General features: G+C 36.0%; 1 protein-coding gene across 1 annotated transcript in view; it reads left to right on the top strand.

The window, feature by feature from the left end:
- Nucleotides 1-1,053: 1,053 nt before the first annotated feature.
- MINDY3 (MINDY lysine 48 deubiquitinase 3) overlaps nucleotides 1,054-19,664 on the top strand; it is an 84,262-nt gene continuing 65,651 nt past the window's right edge. The window contains exons 1-4 of the mRNA XM_011379444.2: nucleotides 1,054-1,381; nucleotides 12,879-12,958; nucleotides 16,548-16,608; nucleotides 18,307-18,480. Coding sequence (XP_011377746.1) covers nucleotides 1,288-1,381; nucleotides 12,879-12,958; nucleotides 16,548-16,608; nucleotides 18,307-18,480 — 409 coding nt within the window. The 5' untranslated portion in view covers nucleotides 1,054-1,287. The remainder of the gene's footprint in view (nucleotides 1,382-12,878; nucleotides 12,959-16,547; nucleotides 16,609-18,306; nucleotides 18,481-19,664) is intronic.

The following is a 19,664-nucleotide window of genomic DNA, read 5'->3' as shown; positions in this document are numbered from 1 at the left end:
CTATGAAATTTCAGAAGCTAAAATTGTTACTTTTGATTTTAATGACTGGAGAAAGCATTATTGCAAAGTGGCATTTATGCTATGTCTTGAAAAAAATGAGTAAGATTTGGTTTGCAAAATAGGATAAAGGGTATTCTAAAGAGAATGAAAATCAAGAAGGCTGCTATGGATATAATTTAGACACCTTGAACAATTCTTTTTATTACAGCAAAGGTTGCTGAAGTCAGAATTAAAGTGCAAATTAGCAAAACCCTCTTATTTGTTACCCAACAGAATTTTGTTTTAAATTCAAACGGCAGCGAATATTAAGATTTCTTCTTTTTAAGCGGTGCAAATAGAAGTTTTCACAAACTAAATTTAACTGAATGCTTGTCAATGATTAAAACCTGGACTTTTGTTCAGGTGTTGTCCATACAACTTCTCAAAATGTCGGAGAGCTCCGGACTGCTTTTGGAGCCCCACACCAGCTCCACTTCTCAGTGGAGATGAAATGCCCTACTATTTGCGAACAGGCTGCTTTGAATCTGTTTTCCTATAAATAGCTTTGTGATTCTGCATTACACCTGGTGGACATTTCTAAAGCCCGTTACGCCACCCTCTTTGGTTATGTTTTTAATGGTTGATTCAACTTTATACGCTTTATCGAGGCCCAGAGGCTGACAGCCTCCAATTTACTGGGGGCTCTCTACACAGACAGGCTTGCTTCCTCACTGAGACTCAACCATCGTCTTATAGCCGTAGTTTAGCCAAATTAATATTATAAATTTTAAGGAATAAGCTATGCTCTAGGGCTTGGGCCTCAGAGCCTCCAGCTAAGACCAGAGCAGTGCGCAGAGGGAGGCTGTGTCCCAGGATGTCAGAAACACGCCAACGTCCACGAGATGTGGCGCACCTTCTAACGCAGAAGCTACCACTGCGACCGAAGGGCCCCGGCCTGAGCTCAGGGCCATCAGGGACCTCCACCCCGGTCCACAGCTCTTCCTGCACCCCCCCACTTCCGCTTCCGGGGAGGTGACTCCCCGGCCGTCCGGGTGTGGGGGCGGTAGCGAAAGAGGAGCCGGAAGTGGCTGGGGCACTTCCGGTACGGGAAACTCATAGCTGCCGATCCGACCGGGTTTGACAGGCGGGGTCCCTGCATGTACATCTCTCTCCTCTCCCCTTCCTCGCGTCAAACCTTCCAAGTCCTTGGCCGCTGCCTTCCCGCAGCTCCTGTCTCCGGAGCCGCCCCTTCCCCATGTTCCGGGGCAGGAGTCCTGACAGCAAAGACCCTCTCGCCGCTACCCCATCATGTCCGAACTGACTAAAGAGCTGGTGGAGCTGGTGTGGGGCACGAAGAGCAGTCCCGGTCTCTCCGACACCATCTTCTGCCGCTGGACGCAAGGTACCCTGGCCGGGCTCTCACTTCCAGCGCCGCTTCCCTTGCCCCGGGAGCGTCTGGCCGTGACGCCCCTCGCGCCAGCCAGCACCCTCGCGTGCCCCGCACTCTGTCTCAGTTCCCGTGCCCGGCTCAGGAACTGGACTTTCTGGAAACTCCGCGCCTGCCCTGGGGGTGGGAGAGGGCGAGTAGGAGAGTGGTTTCAGCTGTCCTCTAGAGACCCGAAGCTCCTTTGCCCCTCCCTGGGCTGCCCTTCGGCCGGCGAGGAAGAGGGTAGCCGGGCTGCATTGTGTGACACTGAAGGTGTGCCCTCTGCCGTGGGGTCAGTGTCTCAAGAAGTTGCGTGGGCGTCTGAATTCCCCATCCCCCCACCCCCCCGAACAAAGCTTTGCTCTTGGTGTTTGGTCTAATTTGGAGGGAGGGAAGTCCACAGGAAAGACAAAGTGGCTAATTCCGGAAAGCACTTTTGTTGTTTTAATTATGTGGTTAGCCATGGTATGTGGTGCGTAAATAAATACATTGTTTCCTACAAAGTGTTCTTTCAACCCAACGTATCCCCGGTTTTGAAATGGTTTCGTATCTGTTACAGTTAAAAGAAATACGGTCGTAGGGACTCGCTGTGCCTAGTTACCCAGACACGATTTTGAGTTATACAAGTTTTATTGATAATACGAATAATAATGAAATAAAAATTACCATATATTGAATTAGTGCACTGTGACAGGCTCTGTGCTGGGAACTTTATGCTAGAAATTATCCCTAATTCTTAAGTTTTAATATTAAAACACCACAAACACATTACTTAAGGTGACAAGAAAGACTGGTGAAGTTAAGTGGTTAAGTGCTTATTCTTTGGAGTCAGTAATGTATTGTTAATATATGTGTAAAAAAAAAAAGGCCAATAAATAATAGCTATTTATTACTATTATTAAAACATTTATTTATAGAATACTTGTTTTCTAAGGATTGAGGGTAATTTTAGCATAGTAAATCTAAGTCCCTTCTTCATGATGTGTATTTTGTAACAGAAATTCATGGTGTAAATAAGCCCTTCCTCCCTCCTAAGTATGTATCCTTTAAGGTCTGGTAAACTTAGAATCGTAATGTATTACAGTCAGGTTATTTAGTTCATCATTCTTGTTTTGCATGTGAGAAAAACGAGCCACGAAGGAAAGCTAAATGACCAGGCCAAAGTCGCACAAATTGATAGAAGTGGGAGTAAATTGTGTGTAATTGGTTTGGCTCTTTTTGTACATTTAATTATGTCACTTAACTAATATTTTCTGAAATCTTAGACACCCACATTTGCAGAGTTTATTTTAAAACTTACTTTCGATTTATTTATCTTAATAGTAAACAGCCGTAAAACACACAAGACTGTGAAGGATTAAGAACTTTACTTCCCGTGTAGTCAATATTAATTAAGCATTTACAATGTAGAATAAAGTAATACCCTGCCTCCTTTATATTTATACTGTGATGCGGATTCAAGGAGAATTCAGAGAGGCAGATCTAGCTGTGCTCTAGATCAGGCTTTGGAATAGGCATATGTAAGTCCTAGGTTTAGATTACTTAACTTATTTAAGCTTCAGTTTCCTTCTCTGTAAATGCAGATAATAGTAGTGTCAATCATATAGGAATGTTGTGAGGATTAAAGACATGTGAATACACTTAGGCACTTAGCACAATATCTGTCATGTAGTAAACATTCCGAAGATGTTAGCTTAATTTAAAAAGTGTTTAATTATAGGCTAAGCCCAAGATCCCTCTCTGGCAGTACCCCGACAATTATAAGAAATTATTATTATTTATTTGATGGATAATCATTTAAAATAGATATTATACTGATATTATAATTTCTGCCATCTTTAGTCATGCAGAAGTTTCTGAACAGGATTCATTCAGTCAATAGCATTTCAAAAGAAAAGATTTTTTTTTTTTTTTTGCTTTTTGCTTTTCAGAGAGTGTACTTATATTGTGGATTTGTAATTCTTCAAGGTCTGAAATTGATCGAGATTTGAGGGCAACCAAATATGTATTTTTCAGTTATCACCTCTGAATCAGAAGGATGTTGTTGTTGGTTTTGCTTTGTTAACCACTGTATTCATTTATTCATTCTTAGAGGCTGAAAGCATCGCTAAAGATTGCTGTGGCAGTCATTTGGGATTATGGGACTAGGCAGAAGACACTGCTTTGCTGCATTTGCCATACTGCATTCATAATGTGACATTAACTTTGGTTTTATTTCATAGTCTGTAACTGCTTTGAATTGGTAGCTGTGATGTTATTAGTCTTTTGGAAGCAAGTTACAGGTATAAAATGTTTGGGGTAAATATTTATAAAATTATGTTTAAGGATATTCCATTTATAAAACTATATTGATTGGTGATGTTAAATTCTTTTGATATGTTAAAACAATAAGCTGCATGAATTTCCACAGCATGTAATTGGGTTTTTTTCTCTAATTGATTTGGCAGTTTTCAATACTATGTTAAATAGTATGCCTCAGGAGTGACACGTTGTTTTTTAAATTTCATTTGGCAGTCATAGATAATATCTTCTGAAAATCTTTTTTCTTAAAAAAGTAGTGGTTTTTTGCCCATTTTTATTTTAAATGCAATAAGTCATGTAATTTCAAGGTTTGAAGTTGTTGTTTTTTTTTTAACTTGGAAATTCTCTACTTGGTCTGCTTTCCTCCTGCTCAGCTGCCTATAATAATTTTTAAAGAAAAGCATGTTTTCTAACTCCTTTTCACAAGCATCATTTATTCTCCACTCCCTCCTTCTCACACACAACAGTGTGCCGGGCCTCTGCAGCTTAGACATGGTACGGCGGAAGGGAAAGACAGACAATAAACATAATGTAGCATAAAGTAAGTGTATGTAATCATTAGAAGATAAAGAAATAAGGAATAATGGGATGGGATCGTCTCAGTAGGTTCCTTTGAAGATGAGGTTTGAGCAAACACTTGAAGTAACTGAGTTAGTCATGCAGATAACTGAAGAAAAAATGTTCCAGGCAGAGAGAATGGCCGTGTTGAATAGAGAACATGCATGGCTTTTTGTTCAAGGAACAGGAAGAAAGTTAGTTTGGCTGGAAAAGAAATAAAAGGAGAGAGTAATAAAGAATGAGGTAAGAAATAATATGGCCCAAATTATAGAAGGTTTTATAGGCCATTGTAAGGACATCGATGCTTTTATTCTGACTGCAATGAGAGGTCATTGGAAGGCTTGGAGCAAAGAAGAGATACAGCAGAAATTTTTAAAAGATTCATCCGATTACTGTTTTTGAGGTTAGACTAGTGAATTGAGTGATAAACAAGATCAAATGAGAGACAGTTGCAGTAAGCCGGGAATGTTGGCCCAAGCTGGTAGCAATGGAGATGGTAGGAAGTGGTCAGATGGACCACATCCCAGCAGAACCAAAAAAAAAAGTCATCCGGTCTAACAGAAGCAAGTAGTGAGCGTATTATAAATGACAGCATTTTGGCTTATTGGGAATTTGTTTTCTTTTATGTATTGATCGTGTAGCTCAGTGTTTGGCAGACTTTTTCTGTACAGGCCATGGCCTTTATTTAGTCTCTGTCTCAATACTCATCTCTGCCATTGCAGCAAAAGCGGCCCTAGATAATGTGGGTGTGGCTATATTCCAAAACCGCATTTGGACAAACGGGCCAACCCCTGATCTAGATTATAAACTCTGAGAAGCCATTTTTTTTTTTTTTTCCTTTTTTAGCCCTCTTTCTCCAAGCTTTAAGTTATTTTATGGTTTCATATAAAAATTAGCCAGGAAAGGAGAAATCCAATTTTGCTGTTTATAACAGTTCAATTTTGGGGGTTGGAGAGGTAGGAGCTGTAGTTGGTTGAAATTAGGGTTTTGGACTTTCAGTATAGGACAGTTTTTGTTACATAAAATGAAAAAATGACATTTAACCTATAACTTAAGAAAAGTTAAGGATCAGTTAAAATGTAAGTATAAAATGTATGCATTTAGGAGTTAATACATTTGCATTAAAGTTCAAAAGTATATTTGGATTTTTATTATAACATGACTTAGCATTTTACAAAAGTAGTAAAATGGCACACAAGTATGGTTAATTTTTCTTCCAAAGTGAGGATAAGTTAATATTGTGGATCATCATTTCAGAGGTTTTTGTTGTTGAAAACCTTTTATTCCTCTCAAGTGTATTTTCCTTTCTACAGCATACCTAAATTATAATTCACCTAAAATCCAATGTTTTAAACTCACAGTTCATAAGTTTATATGACAAAGTTAATTTCTTAGTATTTTGAATATTTCTTTTAGTTCAAAGTATCTATCATAATATCTTACATTTATATTATACTTTCCAGTTTTCAAAAATCTTAATCCTTGCAACAACCCTGAGATATAGCAAAGGATAAATGTAGTTATCTTCATTTTTATAGATGAGGAAACTAAGGCCCAGTGAAACTGTGACTCAACCACTATCATCTAATTTGTAACGACAAACCAAGTCTTTCTGTGGTCTTTTGTTTACATAGAAGACTAGAATTATAGAGGCAATAGTTGTCAAACTGGTTTGAATAATGTATTTGTGCATAGTAAGTCATATAAAAATAAAATACTGGAAGATTCAAAGAAGCTCATGGCTTAGGTTTAAATTAGTTATGAGTTATAAGACTAACAAAGACTTCTGTGTTTATAGTACTATGGAAGGAGACACAAAATCTTATATTTAGTATCTGATACATTAGATGGTGTTCAGATCTAATCAGAATAAAACAGCCATTTTATAAGTTAATTCCTTTTAAAACTAGGAAATAATTTGATAAGAGAACATATGACAAGGAAAGTAACTTTATGGCTTTAAAAATTCAAATTCAAGTGAAACCTTATTATAAAAGGAGAAACCTACTTAGCATAGTCCTGTTTTAGGATAGAATACTTAATTTTCATTTAGCTGACTTTATTTCCTTTTAAGCTCTGGTAGCCTTTGTTCATTATCAGTGAACACATTCCAACATAGTGTAATTAAACAGAATTTGGCTTAAAGAAGAACTGCCTAGAATTATCTCCATGGGGGTTTTTATATCTAAAGTACAAAGCACCTCACTATAATGCATTTCAGACTATAAATCTCACCCATGGTTCTTGAAAATCGCATTACATTATTAGGAATTTTAAGGAAGGCAAGAATCCATTACTGATTTATATTTCTTAGCCCAAAAGTTTGATAGAGCCTAGTTTCACCTCTGCACTTGGCCCCAACACCAGGGACCCTTTCTTTATCCCCAGGAGGGTGAGAGCTAGACAAAGAGTGGAGGCCTTCTGGCTTCACCTCTTGTTCCTATGTTGGACCTCCGGTTTGGTTGTCTTAATGTGATAACCAGCGCCCTTAGTTCTCCTTATTAAATTTATCCCATCCACCTTGCCTTTTTCCAGTCTTCCTTTTAGCGTGTCATCTACTCTTCTTCTCCCAGGCTACTGCATATTGCTGGAGAAAACTGTGACCAACATCAATACAAATGTAGTCATTAAACCTTAGCCAAGCCCTCAGTGTTTTCTCTTAGTTCTTTATCTTTGCCAGCTTTTATATTTTTCAAAACTAAAATTCTCAGTTCTCTACCTCTTTCATTCCTCACTCTCAGTGAGTAGTAACCTCTTCTCACTTCCTCTTTGCCTAAACATGTCGCTTAGAAGCCTGCTAAGAGTTACTTCTCCTAGACCAGTAGATCTCAAGTTTTTTGAACTCAAGGCCCTATTAGACTCTTAAAAATTAAGGACGTCACTATGAAAAAAAAAAAAAATTACTGCGACCCGTGGCATCGTTTCACATTTTTGCAAATTTCTCTTTAATGTCTAGCTCATCAGAAGATAACCGGATTCTCACACTTGCCTCTTTCTCCGTTCAGTCTGTTGCAATATGTTGATTCAATTGAAGCGTATGCAGAAATCCAGCCTCACACAGATATGTAATTGGTAAAGTAGGGGCATCGTAATAGCCTTTTCAGATAATTATGGATGTTCTTTGTTGATACCACACCAAAACTCGACAAGTGCTCTTTTCTTAGAGGTTAGCTGCAATACAGAATCCAAAGCCGTATCAATAATTTTTCATACTTTGCCGAATTGAAATCTATTGATTGGTCTTGTACTTTGAATGGATCTTTTACCTGTGAATTAATTTCTAACAGCACACATCGGTCATTTGGAGGTTACTGGTCCACCGGTTTATGAAGGTCTTTCAAATGTTAATACATTTCATTATACAATATCAAAAGTCACAGTAATACCAAGCGAAAAGGTCAGTGTCTTACTATTACTTATAACCACTGACCTCATCAGAAAAATATCTAAGCATTGAGAAGCTGTCAGCCTCACAGTGGTGGACACAAATTTTCTAAAATTTTAGATATTGCTTGAAAGCTTGAAATTTTATGACTGGCAAAAATACTGTCATTTTCTATGAAGCATCAGGCTTACTTCGTTCATTTCTGAAAAACTGACAAATACCGAAGTCTCAGTAATCATAGTTTGTCAGTGTAGCTGTTGAAAGTAAAAATAGTGCTCCACAAAAAAAGCAGTTAGTTCAGCTCGCAATTCAGAAAATGACTCATGTGCTTTTCTTTGAGACAGCTATCAATCATGATACTTTAGTATGTAGCAGAAGTGCTTCATGGGTAGTTTCATTTTGTCACACAGATTATTTTTTAAAAGGACATTGTATTTAAGGTCAAGATTTAACAAAATTAGTAGTTTTTACTGCAACAGTAAGGGCATTTTTTTCAAATTGACTTTTTTTGTGCGTTTGAGAGCATATGGTGACTAGTGCAGTGACCACTAGCACAGCTCGATGTCACTGTCTTGACGTGTGCTCAGGCACCAGCAGTTTAACCCAGTATTGATTTATGCCATCACTGAGAACGTCCATGCAGTGAAAAGGGCAGTGTCTTGGTATTATTATGAAAAGGAATGAGGTTAACCTCTAACAAGCCCCTGAAAGGGTCTGTAGGACTTCTGGGGCTCTGTAGACCCCACTTCATCCAGTCCCAGCACCACCAAACTACACTTCCTCAGCTGTTTCAGGAAGTGGAGTCCCCAAACTTCTTTTTCATGGAATCTCTCTCTTTTTTTTTAAAGTCATGTCCTTCAGGATCTAAAAATAATAATTCTTTATTCAACTACCCTTCGCTCTATCATCCTTTTTCAGACCTTTACTTGTTTAATAGTTTGCATTTGCTTGTATTCTGAATCATACCTCAACCCTTGAAAATACAGCTACTCTCCCCAGCACTCTAAATTTATTTTTTTAGTATTCCCAGAGACATGCTTTATCCAATACTTTATTTTTTTAACTCTGCTCAGCAGCATATGTAACAAGTGACTAGTCTTTGCTTCCTGATTTTTCCTTTCTAGGACTTAGTGTAGCTTTTTGTTACCTTTGTAATTGTCGTAAGTCTCCTTTGCTGACTCACCCTCTGCTCACTCTTAAATGTTCCCAACTTCATTATCTTTGTTCTACATGTTCTCATTCACTTTGACTGCCACATTGTTTAGGATGATTCAAGTTACTGTCTCCAATCCCAACCCCTGTGCTAAGTTCCAGACCTATATTTCCCACTTGGTCTGAAAGATGCCAAATGGTTGTCTAACATTTTTGAGACTGAATTTGGCATTTCCAGAAACAGTGTCTTCCATTATCTTCCCTCCCAAAACTTCAAGTATTTACTGAGCATTAGCTATATAACATACTAGGAAAACAGTGCTCAGGGTAGCAGGCAAGATACCTGGAAGGCAAGAAATATAATAAACAAGTAAACAAACGATAATATAATTACAGAGTATGATAAGTGCTGGTTGTGGGGATGGTAGGAAAGATCTACTTAGATAGGTTTGTCAAGGAATCTCTCTGAAGAGTTAATGCCTAAACCGCGCCCTCAAGAATGAGAAGGATTCAGCCACATGGAGAGAAAGAAAAGAGCATTTCATGCAGAAGGAACAGCAGGCATCAAGGCCCCAGGTAAAGACCTTGGGATGTTCTAAGGGCCTAAGGTCTTAGAACTGTAGATGGTAAAGGTAAGAGCGAACTGAGGAAGGGTGAGATCATACAGTATATTTTAGGTTGTAAAATGTGGTTTGAGTTTTATTCTAATTGCACTGAGAAGCCATTGGTATGTTTTAAGCAGGCTGTGACAAAATCACATTTCCTTATCTAAAATATTTCTCTTGTAACTATGGTGACTAGATAAGGATTATGGGAGTATGGCGAGATGGAGGGGTCTGGTTGGAAACTTAACAGCCCTCTAGGTGCGAGATGAGGGTGGTTAGAACCTGAAGGTGGACTGGAGATGTGGTAGAAGTGGCCAGATCCTTGAACCAAGAGTACCTTACCTTAAGGTGTAGCCTAAAAGATAAGTCAGAGTGTTTTCAGACAAAACATTAGCACATGTTTTAAGCTGAGGGAACAACATGTTCATCGGGTAGAAGAAACCAGAGAAATACGGGCATTTGAGGGCTAAAAGAAGCTCAGCATACCTGGAGTCTAAAAAGGGAGAATGGCAAAGGGTGAGGTAGGAGGTGCAGGCAGGAGCCTGATCGTACAGGACTATGTTAAGGCAGTTAGGCTTCATCTGTGTCTGGCCTAATCTGGGCTCAGTTTGGGAATGATCTGATTATAACCGGAAACAGAAATTCTTAGGAGTAGATGAGTTACCCAGGGAGAGTGTATAGAATGAAAAGAACATAGATTCTAAAGCCAAGACCTGAGGAACATTAATGTTTAAAAGGAGTCGATCAAAGAGATCAAGGAAAATTTGAGACAGGATGGACCACTAAAACCAGTGGACAAAGGTTTTAAGTCAGTGGTCAGCATTTCATATGATTCTCTGAGAGATTAAAAAAGACTTGAGAAATCGTTTTTACTGGTTATTGATGAACCTGCGGTGAAAATGAGTTTGGTGTAGTCACAGGTTGAAAACCAGCTGATGGTGGGCTGAGTGAATTGTGAGGTAAGGAAGTTGGGACAGTGTCTATAGACAACTAGGTGTGCTTTGGAGTGGCAGTTGGAGTTTTTGATGGATTTTTTTTTTTTATGGTGAAATTATTTTTTCATTAATACTTTACTTTTTTAGAGCAGGTTCACAGAAGAATTATGGGAAACGTACAGAGATTTCCTGCTCCCACACATGCATAATCTTCCCCATTATCAACATCTTCCATCACAGGATATTGTTAAAATTGATGAACCTTTATTGACACTTTATTATCACCCAGTGTTCGTACTTTACATTATGGTTCACTCTGGGTGTGGTACATTTTATGGGTCTTGACAAATGTATGATGACATATCCGTCATTATGGTGTCATTGTATTTTCACTGCCTTAGAAAATCCTTTGTGCTCCACCTGTTTATCTCTCATCCCTCCCCGCTCCACCTGGCAACCATAGGTCTTACTGTCTCCATAGTCTTGCCTTTTCCAGAATGTCATATAGTTGGAATCATATAGTATGTAGCCTTTTCAGGTTGGTTTATTTTACCTAGTAATATGCATTTAAGATTCTTCTATGTCTTTTCATGGCTTGCAAGCTCATTTCTTTTTTAGTGCCAAATAATATTCCATTGTCTGGATATACCATAATTTATCCATTCACCTACTGAAAGACATCTTGGCTGCTTCCAAATTTTAGCATTTATGAATAGAGGTGCTATTAAAATCTATGTGTATTTTTTTGTTGTAGATGTAAGTTTCAACTCCTTTGGGCAAATACCAAGGAGTTTTTGGTGGACTCTTAAGGATGATTTTTTTTTTGTTTTTAAGTATGCAAGACACGTGTTTAAATACTATTTGAAAGAAGGAGGTTGAAAGGTAAAGAGAGAGGAGGCGGGATGGGATAGGATCCTCTATGCTATTCTTACCTCACTTGCTATCACCTAGTATCTCAAGCTAGAAACCAGTCAGCTCTAATTTGTTTTGTACCAAGCCTTTGGCCCACTTGCCAATATTCATCAAATCTTAATTTTTACCACATAAATGTTGTTCAGATATAGTTTCTCCTCTACACTAATCTTGCTTTTATTACGTTGGCTCTGTCTCTGTAGAGCTGTTGAATAGCCTCATCCCCACTCTGATCCTTTAAAAAAAAACAAATACAAAAAACCCCAGTATGATTGTATTAGTACTTTAATTAGCACTCGTCATGGTGTGATCTTTCCCAGCATTAACCAGCTTCACCTCACATTTACTATCTCCCCCCATCTGCCATTCAGCTACGTTGAATTTCCCTCCCATCCATAAACTTGCCCTGTTTTACCAACCCTTTTTCCTTTAGTGAAAGTGTTTTCTTTACCTGAAAGTCTCTCTCTCACCCTTGCCTCTCTGGCAAATTCCTATTCTAGATCAGCCTTAAAGTCACCTGTTATGATTTGACTCGAGCAGAGTAAGCCATTCCTTCATGTATCACAACACTCTTTTCCTATTTCTGTCGTAACGTTCGTTTCCTTTATGTTAGTAATTATTTGTTTGTATATCTGTCTTCACCTGGGCTGTTGGCTTCTCCAGACCAGGGACTCTGTCATTCACACATATATCCTAGGTGCTTGGTATAGTATCCGATGTTTGTTAAATATTTGTTGGATGAATGACTGAATTCATGAAACTGCATACTCCTAGTTTGTTGGGATTGGAAGTGATCATTTTGAAGATAAGTTACCATATATATATGACCCTCCCCCTTGACCCTTAGGTAGTCAAATATAAGGTGACAGGAGATTTGACTTTGGGTGATAAACGCACAGTACAGTATACAGATGATGTATTATCGAATTGTACACTTGAAACCTATATAATTTTATTAACCAATGCCACTTCCGATCAATTTAATAATAAATAAATAAATAATTGTTCACTGAGGCCTGGAGAGGTGGATTGATTTCCTGAAGGTCATACAGTAGCCTAGTTCTCCTGGCTTCTGTCCCTGTGTTGCAGTGTGGCCGTGCTCTCTGCAGGAGCTTCTATTAGCCGCTCGCAGTCAGTACTAGTTGATTAATATTTAAGTTAAGCTAGAGCCAATATGAGCACATTCACTGTGTAAGATGCCATTTAATTTTTAGCGAATAGACTGTGACTCAAAGATTGGAATGAAAAAAAAGATACTCTATGGAAAGGGTCTTAAAAAATATGTTTGAATTCAGTAAATAGACTGTCTAGTCTTCACGTAAATTATTTAAAAGTCAGATTTGATGTGCTTTTTATTCAACTCCATACTTTATTCCCCCAGTCTACTTAATGGGGTCCCTCGGTGCAAAATTGTATCTGTGCGTGTACATGTTCATTTGGGAGGGATGCGTTCCATATTTTTCTCAAAGAGTTCCTTGATCCCCCCAAAAGTTAACCATTGCCCCTGACTTGAAGATATTTTGCTGTTATGATAAGTGATCTTTTTCTAAGCAAAGTACATTAAAATTCTCTTAGTTGCTACCTGAATTACATTTTTAATCTTTGCTACTTGCTTTCGTTTTTAGGGTTTGTGTTTAGTGAATCAGAGGGATCTGCATTAGAACAGTTTGAAGGTGGCCCCTGTGCTGTTATTGCACCTGTTCAGGTAACATAGACTACTTTACCGACTCCTTAGGGGATGTGTTCAAACATTTCATACTTTACTTTCTGTTTCTAATATATATGCTCTATGTAATCATGAGACATGATCAGTTACCTCTTAACTTTGTTTATGTAAATTGCTATAAATATCTAAAACGAAAACGAGTTCAGAACACGAACAGGTTACACAGCAATAGCCTTTGATTATCCTTATTTTCACGAAAACATAAGAGGTGTTCCAACTTTTAGAAAATTTAGAATTAATGATCATAACCTCTTAAATTGTAAAATGAGTTGGCAGTATATACTATTTTAGGCTATAGCTTTAGCCTTGAAAATAAAATTCGTAGCAACACATTTCAAGTAGATTTCAAAACACAAAAGATAGGGTTAATCTGAATATATGTCTTTGATTTTGAATCTTGATGTCGTTACATCGTTTGAATTTTAAAGGCTAATTTATAAACCATTACATTTTTAAAGCCAAAAATTGAGTTTTCAACTTACTGTTACACTTATAGTATCTGAACAGCAGGGTAACTTCAGAACTGTTATAAAAGAAGCTTAAATTTATTGTTTATGTTTTAATCAGCAGGTTTTGAGAATAAATATTTAATGTGATATTTATTATTTATTGGACATACAGAATACATTCCTGAACTGTTAGCTGCAAAGTGGATTTCTCTCTCAAACCTTATACTTCATACCCTTACATTATTAAAACTGTGTTCTCCAAAGGAGGAAAAAAATCTCTTTTCATGGTTGATTACAAAATATATCCTTTATAAGTCATTATTTTGGTTTTTCAAAGAGTTGATATATATTTTTTTGTATTAGTAGAATTATAAAAAAAAAATAAGTAAAATTTGAATGTTTGAACTTTGCTTGGGAGTTACTGAATCTAAAGAATAAAATTGAATTATAAGTTAGTTATTAGAACTGTTACGTTGAGTAACTGAGGCAGATTCTGGTTGTTAGTAGGAATCAAATTCAAATCTGAACTCAAAGATTCCTTATCCTACCCATATGCAAATTAGATTATATTAACACTGTCTTTCTTGGGCCATTAATAGTACCCACGGGTCTTTACTGCAAGTCTCTGAATGTAATTAAATGCACGGTACGCCACAGCAGTTTTGTGTTTTATAAATTCATTATATTTCTAAAATGGTAGTTATTTTTGCAAATGGGGTTGCTGTGTAACAACGGATAATTGTAATGTTCAAAATCCTGATGTGTCTTTGAGGTAGTCATTTAGTTTTATAGTCACATAACTCTTCTCAATGATAGAGAAATTTTGTTTATATTACTATTTCAATATAAAAGTCAAAACTACTAAATCATTAAGAGTAATGAAGGGAAATGAGCAAGTCCAGATATTAAAACTTTGTAAACTATAAAAATTAGAACTTAACACTATTGTTAGAAGAATAACTATGTTATGGAACCAACTAGATAATATAGTAGTAGACCATATTACATAAAGCAGTTTGCCAAGAATTTATCCCATACTGGGATAAAGAAAGAACTACAAATCAATGGTAGAATATTATTGGTAGAATAATATTGCAAATAAGTTTACTAAGGTCACTGATATGATTGGCAATTTGAGGGGAAAAAAGTGAATTTTGATAATTTCGTACCATATTCCAAATTTATTCTTGATAGTCAACCACAGAAAAACTAAAAATAATGTATTGTCAGTAGTCTAAGAGAAAGGATGAGTTCCAAGCCCAGAAAAATATTTGCAGTGAATATTAACAATAAATGGACAAATTGATTAGGAAAACACTAAGACCCCATAGGCGAAATGCACATGTATATGCCATCATAGCAAGTGGGATAGTGCTGGACAGCTAGAGTATCAAGGTGTTAAACCTCAACAGTAATCCAAGAAAGTACAAATAACAGCTGTAACTAGATGCTGCTGCTCACTCTTTCGAATCTAATAGAAAATAACCTCCTGCGCATGTAAGGATAGGGCAATGCTGGCACACTCTATCTATCACTATGAAGTACAAATTTGTACTTTGATTTTGGGAAGGAATTTTATATTATAATTGGACCCAGGCTAATACAGATTATTTGATACAATTAATTGTACTTCTATGAATCTTTCCTAGAGAAATAATCCTTAATATGAGAAATGTTATATTCAAGAAGCTTTGTATTTATAGTAGTAAAAAATTGCAAACAACCTAATGTACACTAATGATCTTTAAACATGAAATAATGTTTAAGTAAATTTTGATTAAGAGACATTAAGAGATTAAGAATTATAGTTATGAATTCTGTAGGAAAATAGAAAAACGAAAAATAATCACATCCCCATTATGCTTCTCACTTGTAATAAAATTTAAAGCAGGTATGAAATGACTAGAAGAAAGCATGTCAGACCGCTAAGAAGTTCTGTTAGTGGTTTAGTAATCGGTACCCCACTTCACTTTTCCAAAATTTTATAATGTTATTATACTACTCATTTTTTATGGTCATTTTCATTTGGGAGAAAATTGGAAGCACTTGATTGCGCCATTTGTAGATTTTATTTCTATGAGAATATTATAGAGTATTACTTAGTTTCTTGTTAAAATTCTTTGAAATGATCGCCTATTAAGTGGCAGGTACTGTGCTAAGTGCATTACTTAGATTACCTCATATAATCCTCACTGCAACCTTTTAAAGCTTGTGCGATTATTATTTTTAGTTAGTAAAATAATAGAACCAGGATTCAGTCCTTCAGTCCTACCCTACTGCTTTCAAATGCAGTAAGAATCACCACAGTAACCTCTTTTTCTTGAATCTACCCCCTAAAGATTCAGATACAATAGAGGAAGCATAAGAATCTGCATTTTAGATAAACAAGTCAGGTGATTTGTTTATCTAAAGGATGCAAATAGCCTTTGAACTACACTTTGAGAAGGAAACACTATTACACTGAGCCACTTTCTGTCGGATTCCAGTGTAACACAGTTGACACTTACGGGAAGGTTAGAAATCAGTTTGTTTTTCTTTTAAACCTTATGGCTTTTTGCATTAAACCAGGAAGTTGGGAGTTCCTTTTAGTAACGTGATGGCCCTGGCAGTGTTACTGTATCACAGATCAGAGCTAATGGAGCAGAACCACTTTTTAGATTTATTTTCCCCCAAGGAATTGAAGAGACATGCAGGCTTCCTCCTCTTCCATACAGCCTTCACTTTACATTTTTAAATTTTCCATTCATGTGTCTTTTTTGAGTCATTTCTTCTAGTTACCAGAAAATAAGTGTTATGAAAGAAGAATTTTATGGATCTAGAATTAAGTTTATAGTCGTATATTCCAAATAAATAAATATGCTCAGTTACTGTTGAACGTGAAGGGAAACCATTTGAAATTTTTATAGCTCTATTCAAAAAATTAGAAAGGTAGTTCAAATTAGTTTTCTTCCTTTTTAAAATAAAAGAATAATATATGTTTAATAGTAAGGCATATATTGTTAAATTATACACCTGAAACTTACTGGATTTCATTAACCAATGTCACCATAATGAAAATAAATAGAAAGAAAAAAATGTTTATAATGCATGCTAATAATTATTGTTTTAATTGTATAAAGGCATTTCTTTTGAAGAAGCTCCTGTTTTCTTCTGAGAAGTCTTCCTGGAGGGATTGCCCAGGTATGATAGCTATCTTTTAGAAACTTTTACTTCCTCCTCTGTTTCACAAATGATCCATGCAGCATTCCTTACAATAGTTTAGTTGAAATTATCTTAAAAAATAAACCGTCAATGAGATATTTTTGGTGAGGTAAGTTTCTTTTAATATTTCATAGGATTTCATGAAAAGCGACTCCAAATTTTTAAATGCATATTTCCAAATTTGGTTTTTCTAGGAGGTATAAGACAGGATAACATAACTAAGGGAAAAACCTTCGGCCTCTTGTTAAAATAGAGTACATTTCCCTAAGCTGTTAAATGATAGCCTACTATAAGGAATAGTCATTTAAGTATGTTTGTTTTGTCTTAATTAGCTTTGAGCAAGAACTCAGAATTATCTTTGTATTCCTGCAAAGATATTGCAAGTAATATTGCAAATAATTCTGAATTAAATTGCAAACGAAGCTGCCATAGGTCTGCAATTGATTAGGTCAGAGAGCTGTATGGTACTACCTGATGATAACAAACATTTGCATTCCGCTTGACGGTTTACAAAGATCATTCCTTTGCTTACACAATTTCATGTGTACCTCACAATAACTTCTGGAAGAGGTAGGATAGATTATAATCCCGGTTTTGTATATACGGGTAAAAAAGCTTCCATTCCAAACCATGTACATGGAATCTACTGGTGATTTTTGAATATCAAAGTTAAAGTGTCCCTGTCATGTATTTTTTATTAATTAATAGCTGAAATACAAAACAGATTTTAGTAGAGAAGAAATACTCAAGAGATACTATTAACATGAATGTTTTATTAATACAGTTTATAATATTTCTTGCACAGAAACATATTCACATTAATAAAAAATTTATATAGTGTCACAGATGTCATAAATACTGTGGTGGTTTTAAAGTGAATGGCACAGTTTGTACCTTTAAAGAACTTTTAATCTATTAGGAGGGATAGAAACCTCCCTATAGCATAAAATTTTACATAGGATATATTATACATCTTATCCCCTTTGTTTGAAAGTTTCAGAATGCAATACCACTTTTGAGAGTGATACTGCTTGAAAAAGGGAGGGATGGCTAAGGTTCAGAAAGAAATTGAGCATTTATGCTGTTTTCTATAAAAATCTGTATAGCTCAGATCACTGTAGTCCAGTATGAGTAGCTCCTGAATTACGCAGCAGAACCACGATGGCCCCTGCTAATGCAATGGACTATGGTATTGTATGTGCTGACAGCGTGATATCTCATCATCCTTACTCCTGTGGGACAGGGCGATCATAGACATTAGATAATTCAGAAATGAGGGAAAAATAGAAGTTTCAACAGGCCCTTACAATGCGCCTGCTTCTACAGTAAAGAAGACATCATGGCTCACGCGCTCCTTTTGCAGCTAAGAAGGTGCCGTCAGTATCAGGTTACTGCACGTAGCGTGTCCTTTCTCCTAAGGTTTAATTCTGTATTTTTTAGGATACTTTTTCCTATTAGTGGAAATATAGTGGTGACATTTTAACCCTCAAACATATTGTTTTTCTGAAATATAATTTAAGATCAGTTGTCTGTGGATTTTTCCCTTCATTTAAAATGTTTGATTTCATCATTAAATTAACATATCCTTAATAGTGTTATTCATGACAGGATTTTTTCTTTCTTTTTTTTTTTTTTCCTAAAGAAAACTGTGATAACTTCTGCTTCGGTTATTTTTAGAGGAAGATCGGAAGGAACTCCTGTGTCACACCTTGTGTGATATTTTAGAAAGTGCCTGTGGGGACAACTCTGGATCGTACTGCTTGGTGTCATGGCTAAGAGGAAAGACGACTGAGGAAACGCCTGGCATTTCTGGGAGCCCGGCAGAGTCCAGTTGCCAAGTGGAGCATTCTTGTAAGACACATTTTTATTTCCTGAAGTAATTTGTTATACCTTTGTTCTAATGAAAGCTATGGAAAATTCGAGAGAGAAAAGATTTTAAAATTTTCATAACATGTTCTCTTCTTTAGCCTAAGCTTAATTGATGAGCCTGAGTATTTTTCATTTCACGTTTGATTCTTTTAATCGCTATAGGATATTACATTTGTTTCTTTTTTGCTTTCATTTTTGGAAAATAAAAAAAGAAAATACATCTCTAAACTTTTTTAAAAGTTCTACTTATCTTCTGCTTGATGACTCTTCTAAGCTTTGAAACTCTTATTTAGAAAGTTTAAAGAACATATTTTCAGATACTTTAGTTTCAGATGCCTTAAGGTTTTCTTTGATATTGGAGAAAAAAGGAATTTTTTGTTGACATTAGAAAATTTCTTAAATATCTTTAGTTGCTTCCTAGAGCAAAGATGGGGACATTTTTTTCATTACACTTTATTTTTTCTCAAACTTTTTGGACATTGTTGCTAAATATGAATTATTTTAAGGTAGTTTAATTATGAGATTTAATTTGGCTATCATTTAAGTTTTTCATTCTTTGAAGACTTCTCTTTAAAATAAATAACTATTCTCATTCGTAAAAATCATGTATTCTGTGATCTTTAGCCTTTGAAAATTCTTATGTAATTGACCTAAAAACTGCCGAATGAACTAATAAAATGGAGACTTCTGGTATACAGAGCTAGATAAATACATTCACTTTTCTGTTTTTCTTTTCAGGAGTTATTTTGTTAGTTGGTGGCTTTTGATAATTGATCGTTCCAGTGCTTATTTTTAATAAGTGATTTATTCTACGTATAATGCATTCCATTAACTATCATCTCTGTGGAAATTGTTTTTAGAGAAATTAGACAACTGATTTCTAGAAAGTACATTTTGATTGCTTGCGATATACGTCTTGCTTTTCCTATAGGGCTATCAGTGAGGCACTGTGCTTCCTTGAGCTAAAATGTCTGTGATGTCAGCGTTTTCTCTCCTACCTCTTCAGTTACAATGGCAAATTTTAATAGTACATTCGCAAGGGATAATTTTAAAATTTAAACAGTTCAATGACATTTCTTTTTCAGACTTTTCAAATATAACCTTTTAAAAATTTTTTCACATTTTTAGAGTTCATAATACACTTGTGAATATTTTCCACTTATTTT

This window comes from Pteropus vampyrus, unplaced genomic scaffold, assembly GCF_000151845.1.
Source record: "Pteropus vampyrus isolate Shadow unplaced genomic scaffold, Pvam_2.0 Scaffold359, whole genome shotgun sequence".
NCBI lineage: Eukaryota > Metazoa > Chordata > Mammalia > Chiroptera > Pteropodidae > Pteropus > Pteropus vampyrus.
Note: the sequence above shows the minus strand (reverse complement) of the source record. Positions and strands in the feature narration are given on the sequence as shown.